Source organism: Gobio gobio (assembly GCF_949357685.1).
Source record: "Gobio gobio genome assembly, chromosome: 16".
Classification (NCBI taxonomy): domain Eukaryota; kingdom Metazoa; phylum Chordata; class Actinopteri; order Cypriniformes; family Gobionidae; genus Gobio; species Gobio gobio.
Window position 1 is genome coordinate 33,297,986 of NC_137109.1, and position 17,669 is coordinate 33,315,654.

Here is a 17,669-nt window from a genome sequence, read left to right on the forward strand (position 1 = left end):
ATGCCCCGTCCCTGAGTACTCAAGTACTCGTTTTTGAGACCTATCGATGAGCGAAATGAGAAATTGACAAAAATGCCCATCCCTACTTCAGCTACATCGTTTTGAGACGCGTTGAGGAATAATTCACCTCATGAAAAGCTGTTCATGTTCTGCTCAGAGCAAAGGATTCGGGGCTGAATGTAAGGTAGGCTTTATTCTGTTAAGTTTATTCTGTTAGCATCTATGAATATTAAATGCAAAAAGACCGTTTAAATATGAATCCTGCTGCAATATAAAATGCCATACATGCAAGACTGTTTAGACAAGATTTATTTGGCCTGTTTTGGACAGATTATAATGTGTTTATTGTAAAAGAGCCTAGTGTCACATCAATAAAGCTTTTATTCGCAAATGTCTGCTCAGATGCTATAAATATAGTACCAGTCAAACGTATTTTTCTTCATATTGATGTTTAAATATTATAGCCTAATGCTATTTTTTACATTTAATATCAAAGTTTGTTTTTTCGAGTTAATATCGAGTTTTGTTTTGTAGAAAGTTAATGTTTTTGTTTTGTAGAAAGGGAATTGCTTTCTTTACAGTGAATTTCGTTTTGTATAAATTGTATCTTAATTTTAATTATTTATTATTTCATTTTTTAGCATGAAACTACTTTCAAAAACAAAAAAAATTGTTCAAAACATTTATAAAAAAATTATCTTCTTAGTCAGTTTTGTCTTGTTTCTAGTCTAAATATTTAAACATTCTTAAATCAAGATGCATTTACTAGATAAGTACAATATATAATATATGTTGTTTGTCCTGTTGCTCTCAGTCACATACCTGAAGCTCATTCATTATGCAGCTCATTATGTGGGCTATTATGTTCTTTTGTCCTCTCAGGTGTGATTCCAGCTTTATTAATTCGCTATCACGCCTCCTCGCATACTGTCTTTGAGAAGAAAAACTGTCTTACAAATTTTAAATCAGTGTATTGTTTTATGTGAATGAGTAGGCTCAATGATTCTCACATCAGTTTAAAGCAAAAGCTCTAGGCAAATACACCCATTAGTCAAAAGTGGACACATATCTATTGTGTGTTTTGAGGCCTTAATTTTAAAACAAATATTTTAGTTTTTTCAAAAACCATGCATAAACATTTTTCTCTCAAAAATACATGCATGTACATGTTGCTCACATATTATGGTAGCCCAGTTTGTGCTGAAAACAGTGTAATTACACTTTTGCCATTAATGTTTGTTTAAGCAACTGAAAAAAGCACAAATGTCAAAGCATGCCAAAACTTCTAAAGGGCCCCAAAAGAGCTCAGACTCCTAGGGGTTAAAGCATCTGACTCCTCAGAGCCAGACAGCTGAAGCATCGGGTCCTGTGCCCCGCGGGAAGAAGCCGCTTCGCAGTAGTCCTGCGTCCCGCTGAGAGGTCCATTAGTGAGCCGCACGATCTGCGACGCCGTGCTGCCTCGGCAGCGGCGGGCCCAGTACCCTGGGGCTTGCGAGCCTGGCCGGCCTCATCAAACATGGCCAGTCACGAGAGCAACACCCTGAGCGGCAGCTTCTCGCACTCGCTACAGATGGCACCCTCGAGAGCCGCCCTAGCGTGCTGCCCTAGACATGCTGTTGTCCTGAGGCTCGTCATCAGATCCTCAGAACGAGATCAAGTCACTCGCGACCGCAGAGGGACGTTGGTCTGGATGGGAGAAAATTACAGGGGGGCTGAGCCGACGTGAGATCGTCCTCGTCCGAGCGCTGAGATCCTCTGCCCCGCTGTTTTTTCCTTGCGGGTTCCCGGGAGGAAGAAAACGGGAGGGCGCAAGGGGCGGGGTCGCGTTCTGAAAAGATGCGTTTGTGTAAGAAAACTATCCATATTTAAAAATGTATAAAGCAATGTTTCGGCCGACCGCCTTCCGTGTTCAACTTATGTAAAAAGTGTTGATGCGACCAGGCATTTTTTATGTACTTCAAAAACAGCAACTATTATTGCAATTATAATGCTTGGATTAGCCTGGACTTTTGTAATATAACTCTGATTATATTCGTCTGAAAGAAGAATGTCATATACACCTAGGATGACTTGAGGGTGAGTAAATCATGGGCTAATTTTCATTTATGGGTGAACTGTCCCTTTAAGTCTAGTCCAGTCTATTTTTGTGATAGCTAGTTCGAAATACATGTTTGTACCATTATACCAATTGTGAATGTGGCGGTAGGGGGGGCTCGTATGAAAAGACACTCTAAGATGTAGCTGAATACGCCACCCTGAAGACCAGGGAAATATTAGTACTTATGAGTTAATCACATACCCAAAAGGACACAGGTTCGTGAGACGTGGATACCACAAAATACAAAAGTTTATTTATACAATATTCAGCAGTAATCATAAAAACATTAACATACTTGAGGGCCAGATTAGTATAGACACACATAGGAGAGACTGGAACCGAGCAAAGGAGACCGAGGCTTACCAATGGCAGGTGCGCTAGTTTAGTGAGTACCAAGCTTTTATATCAAAATCTTACCACCTTGTGCACAGGTCTCATCACACCACACGCACACATCGGGTCAGACACAAAATGCACTGCACTCTGTGACAAATTCCCACCACCGCACACAAGGGCCTTCTAGCGGCCTGCCCTGAAGCCTCGGCTCCTGCAACAAAAGACAAAATTAATCCAAACAGTTTTCAAAATAAACAAGATAAATAATACTGTTTAACCTAGATGAGCTGAAAAGGCATAACAAAACATAAATACACAAAAGAAAAGAAAACACCACCTCTAACGAGGTTCAAACTCAAAACACCAAAATTAGATATTACAGCACTTTCACTTAAACATACAAATGCCAAACAAAAAAACAAATTGGAAAACAATTATAACAAAACAGCAAATAAAAACAAATACATGCTGAAGAGTAGGGGCCTATACCATGAAGCCGGTTTAGCTGGCTAGCCAGATATGTTTAAGTTTACTTTGTGCTAATCCTGGGCTTTAGGTACCATTAAAGTCGTTTGGCTTTTAGCAGTGTTCATCTCCATAGTAACTTACGCTCCACGGCTAACCTGCTCCAGGGCAGGTTATGTTCTGTATAAGATATCTCAAACTGAAATTGGACCAATCAGCTGTGAGCAAAGTGACACACCCCTGATGCAATAAAGTCACTCCCCCTGTTTCTACTCCAAATTAAAGGTCACTACATAGCAAATGGCTATTAAAAACTAAAGCGTATGGATTTTAGCAATGCTTATTTAAAATAATAATTTTGAATGATTTAGATATCATTTATGTAATTATTATACCCTTAATCAATTACAAATGTATAATTTTAGTTAATCAGTCATTAATAGACACTTAGTTGAAATTAATATAAATAGCCTATATAAAGGTCATACAAATAAGCTTTAAAATCAATAAATAAAGCTATAAAAATTACTACATGTGAGCTTAAATGTTCAATTCTCTATATATCAACTAAACTAACTTCATAACTTTTACTTGCATTGACGTAGTGAATATTTTGTACTCTTTTAAAGACAACTCTTCTCTTCTTGCGGTGTAAATTTGTTTACATTCTTAATATTTTTCAATCATGTATTATTCTGCAGAAGAGAGAAATGAATCTCGCTGCTTCTCTCGAGAGAAGTGAATCTCAGTTCCACTGATCCACAGCGTGTGATTGGCTGGTCACTACTGATGTCACAGCTAAACTCCTAAACTCAGGATCAAAGCCTGAGTTGACAGAGAAAGTGGGACCAACAAAGCCTGAATTGATTGGTTTGGTTTTGTCAACTCAAAACTAATCCTGTAACCTTGTTAAACCTTGTTAAACTACCATCATGGTACAGGCCCCAGGTGTAGTAATGCCAGACACATAAACTAACCAGCCAGCTGCAGAGCAGGTTTAACACGAAACACGTAGACCAAGCATCTCACGCTCGAGAGCAGATTTAACACAGAACACGTAGATCAAGCGAGCTCGCGCTGGAGAGTAATTTCAGTCACCAGAAGAACCAACAAAGACAAAGCAGCTCGTGTTGGAGTGTCATTTCAGCCACCGGAAGAACCAACATAGACAAAGCAGCAGCATCAAAGAATGTTGCCCCACAGGCTGTACTGAACACAATGGATCCCAACTATTCCTCCTAAAGTGAATTAGAACGTACAATTACTTAACACATTAATGGATATGCGTGAATAGCAGCAAAAACACATACCTTCATGTTGCTTTAGTTGCGAGTCCGATCGTGCACACAAACAGACGTCAGGCCAATAAGGCACGGAAATACAGCGGGAGAATGTTGAACCAGGCAGTTGCCACAAACGAAACAAACCCACAAACGATTGTCCAAAAGGACGCTATAAACGACATAATTTAGCAAGTCACCTCAAGCCACACATCTCAATATTACTAAGCCTACAACACGTACCTGAGAGCGGAAGGCGGGAGGAACCAGAAAGGGCCGCCCACAGGCTGGGTCGCACAACGGTGTTCTGACACACACGCAGTGCCTTAAAGTCCCCGTTTATATACCCACTACACAGTATGTGATTGGATAACACGCATACAAGTTGAATTAAAAACTCAAGGCACCGTTTATTCCACTACACTAAGTAGGCAGATACATTAGGGGAGGATGTATGTTGTGAAATCTATTAACACAGCATCGCTATTTCTTCAGACCGCTGGTGAACATCAGCACCAACGCTGCTGCACCTAGTACCTAACGTTAGTGCATTGTGCTTGTATTTTCTGTTTTAGATGCTCTTACACAGCAGATGGGGACAACCACCGTCACCCAATTTACTTTTGCCCAGGCTGTGCAAAAGTGGCTGCGCTATGCGCCAGGCCGGGCAGGAGGGACTGGACGACAAACCATTCAGACATCCGAGGACCATGAACTGTAAATAGGTTAAAGAGGACAAATAATGAAATAAGAATTAATTAAAAATTTAAAAAAATTAATTCGTTTTTACCTTAAATAGTGTGATGTGGTCAGTGTTGATGTAGAATCAACATCAGAGTTCGATGTTGATTTAATGACTTAATATTGACATCTGAATGTTGATTTAACATTTGTTATGACTGTTTGCTATCTGGGATGCGTGTGTCTCACGCCCAATGCTCCAGCACATCCAGACATGTCAAAGTGTGCCCTCTGTGCTGACGGATGAGTGGCGGTGGCGCCCCTAGTATTTGCCTATTTCGCTGGCCGGTGTCCTGACATTTCCCATCAGATTGTCCTACCAGGGCTTACTACACATGCGCACATCAATAAAACCAAAATATTTACATAGTTTATAAGGGTATAGGGTAGGGGTAGGTATGGATATTAATAAAGCCTCAAATCACATGAATATGATGCTGGTAGCACAATATGACAGTTAGCATTTTTTGCTGTCGAATTGTGCTACCTGTTTTAATGGGAGGTAGCGAAATCTGACACGGTAGGACAAATCAACAGAACATTGGTCCTAATTCCTTTAATAGTGGCACAACTTGGTGGGTGTTCTCCTGGAAATTTCTCTGCATGAGAAATACAAGGTGTGCCATGAGAGCGTGTGAACGGGTTGAAATGTGTGTGTATCTTGTGTGTGAGACTTGAGAGCCCTGGCATTGTGTTTGTGTATTTGTGCATGTGTGCTGAAAGCAGAATTTCCTCATGAGTCATGACCCCAGTCAAAATATAAAAACTCACAGTTAAATGAACCAAACAGACTGAGGACGACAGCGGAGAAGAAAACATCTGAAAACAAACGCTTGCAGAATCATGAGACTTTACATCCATTTCGGTTTTCTGCTTTTGGCTGGTGAGAAATTACAATTTAACTTAAAGCCACATATTTTTGCAAACAAGCATGAGTAGCCTGTTAAGATGTGAGTTTTTCTGTTAACATATTTTTAAATTTGATGAGGTTTACTAATGTTTTGTGTCATTAAAACACTGCAAAAAGAGTTAACATGCAAATTAACATGCAAAGTAAACCTTGCAAAATAATAAAAAAACCTGCATTTATGCAAATTAAGCCTCATTGTGTCTCTTTTTCAGTGATTTGCAGCTCTCGTGTTGATGCTAGTCAAGGTATGAAATGTAGATGTATGAAAAAGTCAAACATGTAGACAAGTATAAAGACGGACAGGAAGCATAAAGTAACTGAATTAAAAAATCTTTTTGTTTCACAGTGACATTTGGCTCCCTCTGCAGTGGTAACTCAAGTAACCGTAAAAGAGAATGTGATAAACATGGGTGTGGACAATATGGAGCCGGCCGGTAAATTCTGTTTTTGGTCATGTTTCTTTGTATATAAAGCTCTATGAAATTGAATAAAGTTTGGTGTCACTGATGTCAGATCTTGATTTATTGCATAATGTTTGCATGTATTGCTAGGGGAAGAAGTTTTCTTTAAACAAATTTTACTTAACTTTGGTCACAGGGAGTAAATGATGATTATTCTTATTATGCGTGTTTGTGCTGCAGTGGGAGTCGGAAACATATGGGTCTTGACATTGTGTGTGCTGATGGAGCCACAGTTTATGCTCCATTTGATGTGAAGCTGAACGGCAAAGCTGTACCATACACAGAGAACAATGCTATCAATGATGGCATTTCCTTGAGTGGAGAAGGTATGTATCAAATGTTAAATATTCTAAAGCATGAATATCAATGTAGTACACATTTATTTTATAGACTATAGGTCAGGGGTCGGCAAGTAAATCTGGCATCGGGCAAAAAAAAAAATTGCCCCTAGATGGCGGGCCAGAACATAGTCAAGGGATAATTTAATAAATTAATTGATGAAAAAAATGCAATTAGAATTGCCTGTTGACATACTGTTACAATGTCTTTTGCAACTGGTAGTGAGCTGTTACTCTGAGCTGTAAAAAATTGGTGACACATAACCTAAGTATCTTCATTCACCAACTTGCAACACAGACCGCCTTGCTAAAACGAAATAATTAAAATAAAAGAGGACTTGAATAAGCCCATTAATGGCATGTTTGAGTCATGCTCTTAACGAACTATGTTTTATTTACTCTCTCCATATTGTGAATAATAAATGTATTTTAATTTGCTTGTTACACAATGGAGCCTAACTTATCGTAATAATTATTTGACGTAGCCTACTTTTACACTCAGAATTATTCCTTGTCATCCTCATGTAGTAAACTGTATTTTTTTTTATTGTTTGCCTGCTAGAGGTACGCGATTACGTTGTGTGCAGTGATGTTAACATTTAAGCTAGCCGGTGAGAGAAAATGGCATTATCAAAGAGTCTAAAGAGGAAAATCAGCAGCGAAAATAGGGCATACAAAGAAGAATGGAAAGACATCTGCGTTCATCCTACCTGATTTTGAGAATGCAAAGCCAGTGTGTCTCATTTGCAACGAAGTTGTCGCTGTTTGTAAAGAGTATAATATCAGACGGCACCATGAGATAAAGCATGGCACTTTTTTTTGCTGGTTGTCTTGTCAATATTTTTGATAAAAAGGAAGCTGAATTTGAGTTGTTTTTGTTCACGTGTTGGTGTTATAAGCAAATGTTTCAATGGTTCACTGTTCGTTTTATCATACCACACATTTAATGATGGCTATTTTAGAGGCGTGTCCAGCGATCCATTCCACAGACTCTTTTGAATGTCTTTCAGAACTTTTCAAATTAAAAGCTCAATTACTCCCAAAATAAACACATTGCTGCAAAAACGTTCTCATACTTTTTTTGAAGGCAAAATCGCTAAAGAGAAATTGATTATTAGCAACTGTTGTTGTTGTAATCTCTCCGGTTTGCACCGCCTGCTCCAAGCGGTGCGGAAACCCGGGCCTTTCTGCATGGGAGTTAGATGCTCTAACAAGGAGGTTAAAGGCTGCGACCTCTAGTGTCAGTCACTGTTATAGTCACAGCAGTTTACCTGCACAACTGTCGCTGCTGGCCTCCTTTACACTATCATGACAGCACCAGCCGCTATCAAAATATCAATCTAATCTAATCTAATTGCTGGCGGGCCAATGTTTGCCCGCGGGCCGCCAGTTGCCGACCACTGCTATAGGTCATATCATGTTTGAAAAATAGCATGCTTGCTTGATAAAATACTACTACTAATAAAAATATAGGACATGTGGAATTTCATATATCCAAAGCATAGTCTCACAATAATCTTGTATCTGTTTGGCAGGTCTCTGCTTCAAGTTGTTCTACATTAAGCCGGACCGTTACTCTGGGACCCTGAAGAAAGGGCAGAAGATCGGAAGTCTGCTCCCAATGCAGAGCGTTTATCCTGGCATCACCTCCCATGTTCACGTTCAAATGTGTGACAAATCAGATCCCACCCCATATTTCTGATGCAGATGGAGTTGATGACCAAAAGAAAAATCTTTTGCCATTTATATCAGCTTTATTTCTTTATGCTGGTGCCCAGCACGTTGCAATCTACCAATAAAGTTTTGAAGACTATCTCAGTGTTTAATGTCTTAACCCTCTAGGGCTCTTCGGTCATTTCTGACCCAAATTTTAGCTTCATCGGAATGGTATGAAACTTGGTGACTTTATTGGTACTTGGTATATGAATACACAAAAAAATGGGGACAGGATTTGAAAAGTCTAAGTGGTCGTAAAAAAAAATAGTCACACTCAGGGTCTTCGGGTCAAAAATGACCCCCATAGGAAATTAATGGGAAATTGGCAAAAATATGAAAATACAGAGTTTTTTTGTGCATACAATCTACAAATCAGCCACAATGTAGAAAAAAGCACACAACAGTGAACATAAAGAGTGCAAAACAGACAAATACACTCACACACACACACACACGCACTTATACACACAAAAACACACGCACACACAAAGGAACGTGTGTCATTGCAAAAGCTAATTTTGTGAAAAGTGTGAATTAAAAGCTATTTTTCATCAATGTAAGAAATAAAGTGCACAGCAATGAAAGCATGTGACTGTAAGCCATCAAGGTTGCAAAATAGACTCACACACACACACACACACACACTAACGCACACGCACAGCATATATATATATATATATATATATATATATATATATATATATATATATATATATATATATATATATATATATATATATATATATATATATATATATATATATATATATACACACTCACCTAAAGGATTATTAGGAACACCTGTTCAATTTCTCATTAATGCAATTATCTAATCAACCAATCACATGGCAGTTGCTTCAATGCATTTAGGGGTGTGGTCCTGGTCAAGACAATCTACTAAACTCCAAACTGAATGTCAGAATGGGAAAGAAAGGTGATTTAAGCAATTCTGAGCGTGGCATGGTTGTTGGTGCCAGACGGGCCGGTCTGAGTATTTCACAATCTGCTCAGTTACTGGGATTTTCACGCACATCCATTTCTAGGGTTTACAAAGAATGGTGTGAAAAGGGAAAAACATCCAGTATGTGGCAGTCCTGTGGGTGAAAATGCCTTGTTGATGCTAGAGGTCAGAAGAGAATGGGCCGACTGATTCAAGCTGATAGAAGAGCAACTTTGACTGAAATAACCACTCGTTACAACCGAGGTATGCAGCAAAGCATTTGTGAAGCCACAACATGCACAACCTTGAGGTGGATGGGCTACAACAGCAGAAGACCCCACCGGGTACCACTCATCTCCACTACAAATAGGAATAAAGACGCTACAATTTGCCTGGTAAAATGTTGCCTGGTCTGATGAGTCAGTCAGGTAGAGTCAGAATTTGGCGTAAACAGAATGAGAACATGGATCCATCATGCCTTGTTACCACTGTGCAGGCTGGTGTTGGTGGTGTAATGGTGTGGGGGATGTTTTCTTGGCACACTTTAGGCCCCTTAATGCCAATTGGGCATCGTTTAAATGCCACGGCCTACCTGAGCATTGTTTCTGACCATCCCTTTATGACCACCATGTACCCATCCTCTGATGGCTACTTCCAGCAGGATAATGCACCATGTCACAAAGCTCGAATCATTTCAAATTGGTTTCTTGAACATGAGTTCACTGTACTAAAATGGCCCCCACAGTCACCTGATCTCAACCCAATAGAGCATCTTTGGCAGGGCCGTGCAGAGAGTTCTTCAGGGGCAGGGGCTCAAATGTAAAAAAGGGGCAATATGTAATATATATATATATATATATATATATATATATATATATATATATATATATATATATATATATATATATATATATATATATATATATATATATATATATATATATATATATATATATATCCATATGCTCATCAAGCCTGCATTTATTTAATCAAAAATACAGAAAAAAAAGTAGCCTAATATTGTGAAATATTATTACATTATGTTCTTTTTAACTTTTTATGAATCAAAGAATCTTGAAAAGAGTATCACAGTTTCCATCATTGACATTAAATCCTCATATTAGAATGATTTCTGAATGATCATGTGACACTGAAGAGTGGAGTAATGATGCTGAAAATCCAGCTGTGATCACAGGAATAAATTATATTAAAATAGAAAACCATTATTTTAATAATATTTCGCAATATTGCTGTTTTTTATCAAATAAATGCAGGCTTGATGAACATAAGAGACTTCTTTCATAATGCTGCATAATATAAAAAAATATTCATATAATAAAGTCCTTTCATGTAACCATTTCGCCAGCCTACACTTCACATAATAGCCTGTAGGTGCCGGTGGCACTTGGGTTTTGTTAACTTTGATAAGTTTCATGAAATAGTATACGGTGTATCAATATACATACATACAAGTGAATTTAACACTACTTACCATTAATGCGACTTTTGCTGCTGCTGCATGGTTTTGTGCAGGGATTTGTTTGTTGTCTGTTAAAATCCATTTTGTCAGTTAAGCAATTTATAAAATGAGACAAACCGCAGGAAATCGTTCCACAAACGTTAGTTCGTCTGTCCATGTAATTTTCAGCCGATTTATGAATAAGAACAGAAAATTACCGCTCCACATCGCCCAATGGAATTTGAACTTGCTTTGCCAGATCATGATTGGTTGGTGTATATACATGACAAACGGGCATTGGTGAATTGTGTAATACTTTAAAATATATAGTTAATATATAGACTTGTAATTAAATCAACACATTAGCTGATTATGGATGAAAAAAAAACAATTTTGGTTTATTTTTTCTCGTAAGGCCACACACTCTCTGAAAGGACCATATTTGGCTCGAGAGCCGTTTCCGAACAGTGGAAAATCAGCAGTCAATCAAAACGCACGCAACCCATAGCAACGCGTTATGGCAACGCCTCAACAGAAATTGTCCGACTTTTGAGCCGTTCGTTACTATTGTATACATTGTCATGTTATAATAATCACATTTATTTCGTTTTACTGACCACGATGTTATCAGTGATATTTGTCTGAGAGGGGCACTTTTGATTCATTTTGAAAAAGGGCAGGGGCTCAAGCACCCAATAATCCTTTAGGTGAGTGTATATATATATAATATGTTCTATTATATTCAATGTGAAAAAATTTATCATAATTATTGCATAAATATTCATTATTATCATAAAATTATCGCAAAACACAAAAAAAGAAAGAAAAAATATTATTGAACAAAAATACATTTAATTGATTTTCCTGAAAAAAAAAAAAAATATTTCAGTGGTCGGGTCCTTTTTGACCCGAAGGTCCTGAGTGTGACTGGAAAACGAAGAACCTCAGATGGTTAAAGGCAGGGTACGTGCAGTCTGTGAGAACTCATATGCTTGCTCTTTATCACGTTTTTGTGTAAACACGTGGCTTTAGTTGTGTTTGTTTGTATGTGTCACGTGTTCTCAATTGTCTCAACCCTGCCCTTCTTGTTATCTGATTATTGGGTTATTTGCCCCAGCTGGGGCCTATTCCATAAAGCTTGTCCATAAAGCTTGCTAAGAAAAGTGGGGATTAAAGTCCAACACCTGACATGAATGAACCTTACTAATATGTCTGGCCTAAATAAGCAGTTCCATAAAGGTTATTTGGCCGGCAAATTGGCAAACGGCCATGAAGGCCAACCCAGAGCCACCCACTTTCCTAGCCACGCCCATGACCGTCTCAAAGCTGCAGGCTCACCCAATCAAGGCCCTAGAATTCGGTTCAGCCATGAGGATGTCCCAAAAGCCACTACTCACCCCTACCCCCACCCCTACCCCATTCTCTTTTTCTCTTTCAGACTCTCCTCTGTTCTGCGTTGTTTTAAAACAGGTGATTCCCCAGAGGTTCAAGATTTAGCATGTTCCATGTAAACTAACCTATGCCACACCATCACCATACATGCGTCAAAGTAGTCGGAGCAACTTTTCTCTATTTACAGACATGACGAGACACGCATGGGTGAGTAATGTAGGTACGTGATTTCCTGTGGAAACCATCCCGACAGTTCTCAAATATAAACACTTATAACAGGCTTACCATAGTGAATCAGGGTAGGACAAAACAACATTTTAGAAGAAGGATTGATGATGTATTGACTGTATTGAGTTAATTTTGAACAAAAAAGTTACATAGTGTACCTTTTAAAATAAACTTTTAAATGTTTGTTCAGTGGTCCCTATGTAAGAGACGACACAATTTACCAATAGTGTTGCATCTAATTAAGTGATAAAGTAGTTTCAAAATTCATATTTGCACTAATAAAACGTGCAACAATTTATGTTTTATTACCAAACTATATGTAATATCTAATTAATTTAACTTACAGTGGAATGTTTTCCTTTCGGGCCAAGTGAGTTCCTGAACATAATGCACCCATGAATTAAACAGTCATAGAACAGTATTCGAGGTAGTGTGGGTTTAGAGTTTTTTTAAGAACTGGGACAGTCTTGAGCACTTACTTCCTGTTGCGTGCACTGCATAAGTCTGTGTAGGGGAATTACAGTAAAGCCACAAGGCCAACATGTTCAAAGTTGAAGTTCAATCAGTTGACAGAGGGTTTACTGCAGACAAAGTTCTCCGCACTTAAGAGGATCCAGCCTCGAACTAACTTGGGATACAGAAACACTAGTACTTATGGATGAGTGGGTTTATTTGGTCTGGCCCTAGGTTTCATTGGCCAAATGTTCTTGTGTTGTCATGCTGTGTAGCACATAGCTCGTGTTTAGCACTGGCCGTGTGGATTCATGTTGATAGGTGTGTTCGACATCGGCTGTGGCTGGATGCAACCGATCAGCGAGAGTAGCCGCGTGCAGGCGGGGAGGAGCTGCAAAAATGAGACGTGAAGTCGGACACTTTCTGCTTCCCGCAGTGACACTTGCGCTGTGTTTGCATACTTTATCACAGCTGAAGTTAAATAAATGCAATATTTGTCAATACACAGATGTTTCAGAGACATTATTGTCATATAATACTTTATGCACTGCTTAAAGGGTTAGTTCACCCAAAAATGAAAATAATATCAGGTATTACTCACCCTAATGCCGTTCCACACCCATAAGACCTCCGTTCTAGCCTGGATGCCAGCCGAATTTAGCCCCGCCCACAAAATTTTTTGCTCGGGCAATTCGGTCTGGACTCGCTCCATAGAGGAGTAATTATGCCCGAACAGAAACTGTTCGGACCAATGAAATTGTCAGGGCGGGCTTTAGACGATGATGGACAGATGATCAACAGTAACGTAATCATCCACGTCATCGAAGGCTCTTGGGTTGAATTTGCTCTTATCCTAAACGGAGAACTTGTTCGTATATGCATTCACCTTCACTAGTTCTCTCAGAAACGATGATCGTGTTGGTAAGTACTCTGTGTATCCTTAAATTATTTTATTACTGGCAAAGATCGTTTACACTCATCTTTTTCTTGTAACGTTACTTAATCCAGCGTGCGTGCAGACAGGGTTGCCAAGTGTTTTTGCAATGTCGCGCACAATTGCTATTCAAAACTATAGCCCAAAACAATAACTTTCCGGGGGGTTCTCCGGAAAAAAATGGCGTTTGGTTGGCAAAATATGTTATTTTGGCAAGGTTGCCTGCTAAAATTCGCATTCCTAGGTTTATATAATCACATAATTGGGGTCGCTTCAAACCGCGGACATGGAGAAAAACACGGACTTGGTAACACAGTGCAGTTGAGTTCTGTTGACATTTGACAACTAACGTTACGCGTCGCTCCGTTGCTCTGATTGGTTGTGGGTCTATCCAATTGAGGTCTTTCCTGGCTCGGTTGAAACACGCCCCATAATCAAAGCTCAATGGAGCGGTACCAGACTCATATTCTGACTAGAATTGAGTATGGCCACGCCAGGCTACCTCCGTTCATCATCGAAACACAAATTAAGATTTTTGTTGAAATCCGAAGGCTCAGTGAGGCCTCCATAGGCAGCAATGAAATTTACACTCTCAAGATCCATTAATGTACTAAAAACATATTTAAATTAGTTCATGTGAGTACAGTGGTTCAATATTAATATTATAAAACGACGATAATATTTTTGGTGCGCCAAAAAAACTAAATAACGACTTATATAGTGATAACCGATTTCAAAACACTGCTTCATTAAGCTACGGAGCGTATCGAATCAGTTAGTCGAATCATGATTCGAATCGCGTGTCAAACCGCCGAAGTCACGTGACTTTGGCGCTCCGAACCGCTGAATCGATACGCTGATTCTAAATGCTCCAAAGCTCTCGTGGTACTTTGATGCCATTCGTCACTGTCACGTGGCATCTGCGCTGTCTCAAGTCATTGTCTGCATGTTCTTGTTTTATCACGTTTTATGTGTCTTAATGTGTCTAACGTGTCTTGGTTATGTGCCAAGTGCACTCCCATCTATTGCCTAAACCATGCCCTTCTTATCTGATTATGCTATCTGATTATTGGTTCATTTGCCCCACTTTTTCCCTATTTATTCTCCCTGTTTTCTCAGTCCGGTGCCAGTTCATTATTGTTATTCGTCTGATCATTCTGATCTGATCATTTCCAGTCCTGTCCTTCTGTGTCCAGGCCGCTCTACCTAGCCAGCCGTGCCGGTGGATCCTGCATTTTCTTCTCGGGATATAGTTTTTGTTTTGTTTTATTTTATCACTTACTAAAGCCAATTAATTTGAGTCCTCACTACATCCTTACCCACAAACAGACTGAGGACAACAGCGGAGAAGAAAGCATCTGGGGAAAAAAAAGAAAAGAAACGCTTGTAGGATCATGAGACTTTACATCCTTTTCAGTTTTCTGCTTTTGGCTGGTGAGAAATTACAATTTAACTTAAAGCATATACTGCCTTCATTTTTATTCTAAAACTTGTTAATGCTTCTTATGAGTAAGAAAGCTATTGCACATGTAAGAAGTCTATTGCATAAATTAAGCATAAATCATTTTGAAAATGGTTTTATTCTAAAATGTACAATTAATCTGTTTAAGGCTAAATTACATTCATATATTCCACATATTAAACAAGAATGATTATAAGATGAAGTTTTATTGTTACCATTGTACATTTTATGAAGCTCACTATGTTTTGTGGTGTCATTAAAAACATTGTGAAAAGAGCAAACATGCAAATTAACATGCAAAGTAAACATTGCAAAAACTTTCCAAAAAACAATAATTATGTAAATTAGTAAATAAGTCTCAATGTGTGACTCTTTTTCAGTGATTTGCAGCTCTCGAGTTGATGCTAGTCGAGGTAGGAAATGTAAATGAAGAAAAAGACAAACATGCAGACAAATATAAAGACAACACAGAGATGAGTTAATTGTTGTTGTTTTTTTACTTCACAGTGAAATTTGGCTCCCTCTGCAGTGGTAACTTAAGTAACCGTAAAAGAGGATGTGATAGAAAGTATGGCTGTGGACACTATGGAGCCAGCCGGTAAATTCATGTTTCTTCTCACTGTCTGTATATAAAGCTCTATTTCTCAAGCACATTTTGTTTTATCTGACTTTGCTTTATAGCTCTTCCCAGAAGTCATTGATGACACATTTAGCAGATAACATATTTGTAGTGGAGGGTGTGTGGTGACACATTGATATCATTCCTTTGTTTTGAGTGCGTTACCACACAAATTTGACATCCCAGCATTACAAAATAACTTTATTCTGCATCCTTTATGGCAAATGGGTTAAGATAGACAACATATTAGTAAAATAAATAACTAAAATCCATCACCATCACCATTTACTCACCATCACCGTCAATGTGTACTTATACTATTATTCACTGTACAATTGTCACAAGGCACACAAAAACAAAGTTTGATGTCACTGATGTTAGATCTTGATTTGTTGCATGCAGTGTAGTTAATGTATATTGAGATTTGACAGCTCATCTACTTAATTTTGGTCACAGGAATTACTATTTTTATTATGTGTGTTTGTGCTGCAGTGGGAGTCGGAAACATTTGGGTCTTGACATTCTGTGTACTGATGGAGCCATAGTTTATGCTCCATTTGATTTGAAGCTGAACGGCATATCTAGACCATACTCTAAGAACAATGCTATCAATGATGGCATTAACTTGAGCGGACAAGGTACCAAATGTTATGTATTTTAAAGCATGAATAGCAATGTAGCAAAAATTGTTTAGAGGCATGTTTGTTGAAAAATGCTTGCTTGATAAAATACTACTACTTCTAATAATAATAATATAGGAATAAGATTTCATACATCAAAAGCATAATCTTGGGTCTCACACATGATTTGTTCGGCAGGTCTGTGCCTCAAGCTATTCTACGTTAAGCCGGACCGTTACTCTGGGACCCTGAAGAAAGGGCAAAGAATTGGACGTATGCTCCCAATGCAGCGCGTTTATCCTGGCATCCCTTCCCATGTTCACGTTCAAATGTGTGACAGATCAGATCCCACCAAGTACTTCTGATGGAGTTGATGACCACCTGTAACCATCAAACCACTTCAAATTGTCTCCCATCACTCTGAAAACTAATTCAAGGGACCTGTTGCAAATTCAGTTCCAAGTTAAAAATCATTTATTGCTTTAATTAAAACTTTTAGGTTGAAAGCATTATTTTTTTGAGTTCTGTTGACATAATAATGTCAATTATAATGTCATAATGTTTCATAATGTTCATCATTGCATTATCTTAATATTGTGTGTACTTAAAACTAAAATATATGTTAATTAATTTATTGTTATTTTTTTTGTGCCAACACATTTTGTTTTTACTGTATATCAGCTTTAATTCTTTACGCTGGTGCCCTGCACTAACAATAAAGTTTTCTGATCTAACAAAGTTTTAAAGACTATTACGTTCTCAGTGTTACATGTAGCAAATAGTGCCATCAACACATTTTTAGACTGATACACATATACACATAATACACACTTATTAGTTTGCAAAGTAAAAAAAAATCATACAACATACAAATCTCTAGTGTGGCTGTGTGCTCTAATGAATGTTCATGTTTAGTTTGAGCTTACCTGCTTTTATTTGTTATATACTTTTGTGTGGTGCCTCTGACCTCTGTTATTGGCTCTTTGTAGCAACCAATAACATTTAGCTGTAGCAAAGTAGCTTTCAAGGAAATTCTGTTCACTTGGCGGCCATATTTGCAACACCTCCATTGCAGCTGTTTTGGCCATCCAACACCAAGTCCTATCTGTTTGAATGGGGGAATCCTGAAATCACAAAAACTGCTTGCTGAACTCACAATTAAATAACATATTTTAAATTACCAAAACAATCTTACATGAACTTTCCCATTATTTTTT

The 17,669-nt window shown here is 38.3% G+C and overlaps 2 protein-coding genes across 2 annotated transcripts; both read left to right on the forward strand.

Annotated features, from left to right (window-relative positions):
* Positions 1-5,353: 5,353 nt before the first annotated feature.
* Positions 5,354-8,441, forward strand: LOC307139766 (leukocyte cell-derived chemotaxin-2-like). Its single transcript, XM_079838861.1, has 5 exons — positions 5,354-5,803; positions 6,043-6,075; positions 6,177-6,264; positions 6,472-6,617; positions 8,165-8,441. The coding sequence occupies exons 1-5, from the start codon at positions 5,764-5,766 to the stop codon at positions 8,329-8,331; spliced, it is 474 nt and encodes a 157-aa protein (XP_079694987.1). The 5' UTR covers positions 5,354-5,763; the 3' UTR covers positions 8,332-8,441.
* Positions 8,442-12,013: 3,572 nt separating this feature from the next.
* Positions 12,014-16,817, forward strand: LOC307140023 (leukocyte cell-derived chemotaxin-2-like; the record flags this gene model as incomplete). The annotated part of the gene is made up of 5 exons (XM_079839265.1): positions 12,014-12,104; positions 15,594-15,626; positions 15,721-15,811; positions 16,325-16,470; positions 16,651-16,817. 5 exons carry the CDS (start codon positions 12,014-12,016, stop codon positions 16,815-16,817), a joined length of 528 nt encoding a protein of 175 aa, XP_079695391.1.
* Between the last annotated feature and the right edge of the window lie 852 nt (positions 16,818-17,669).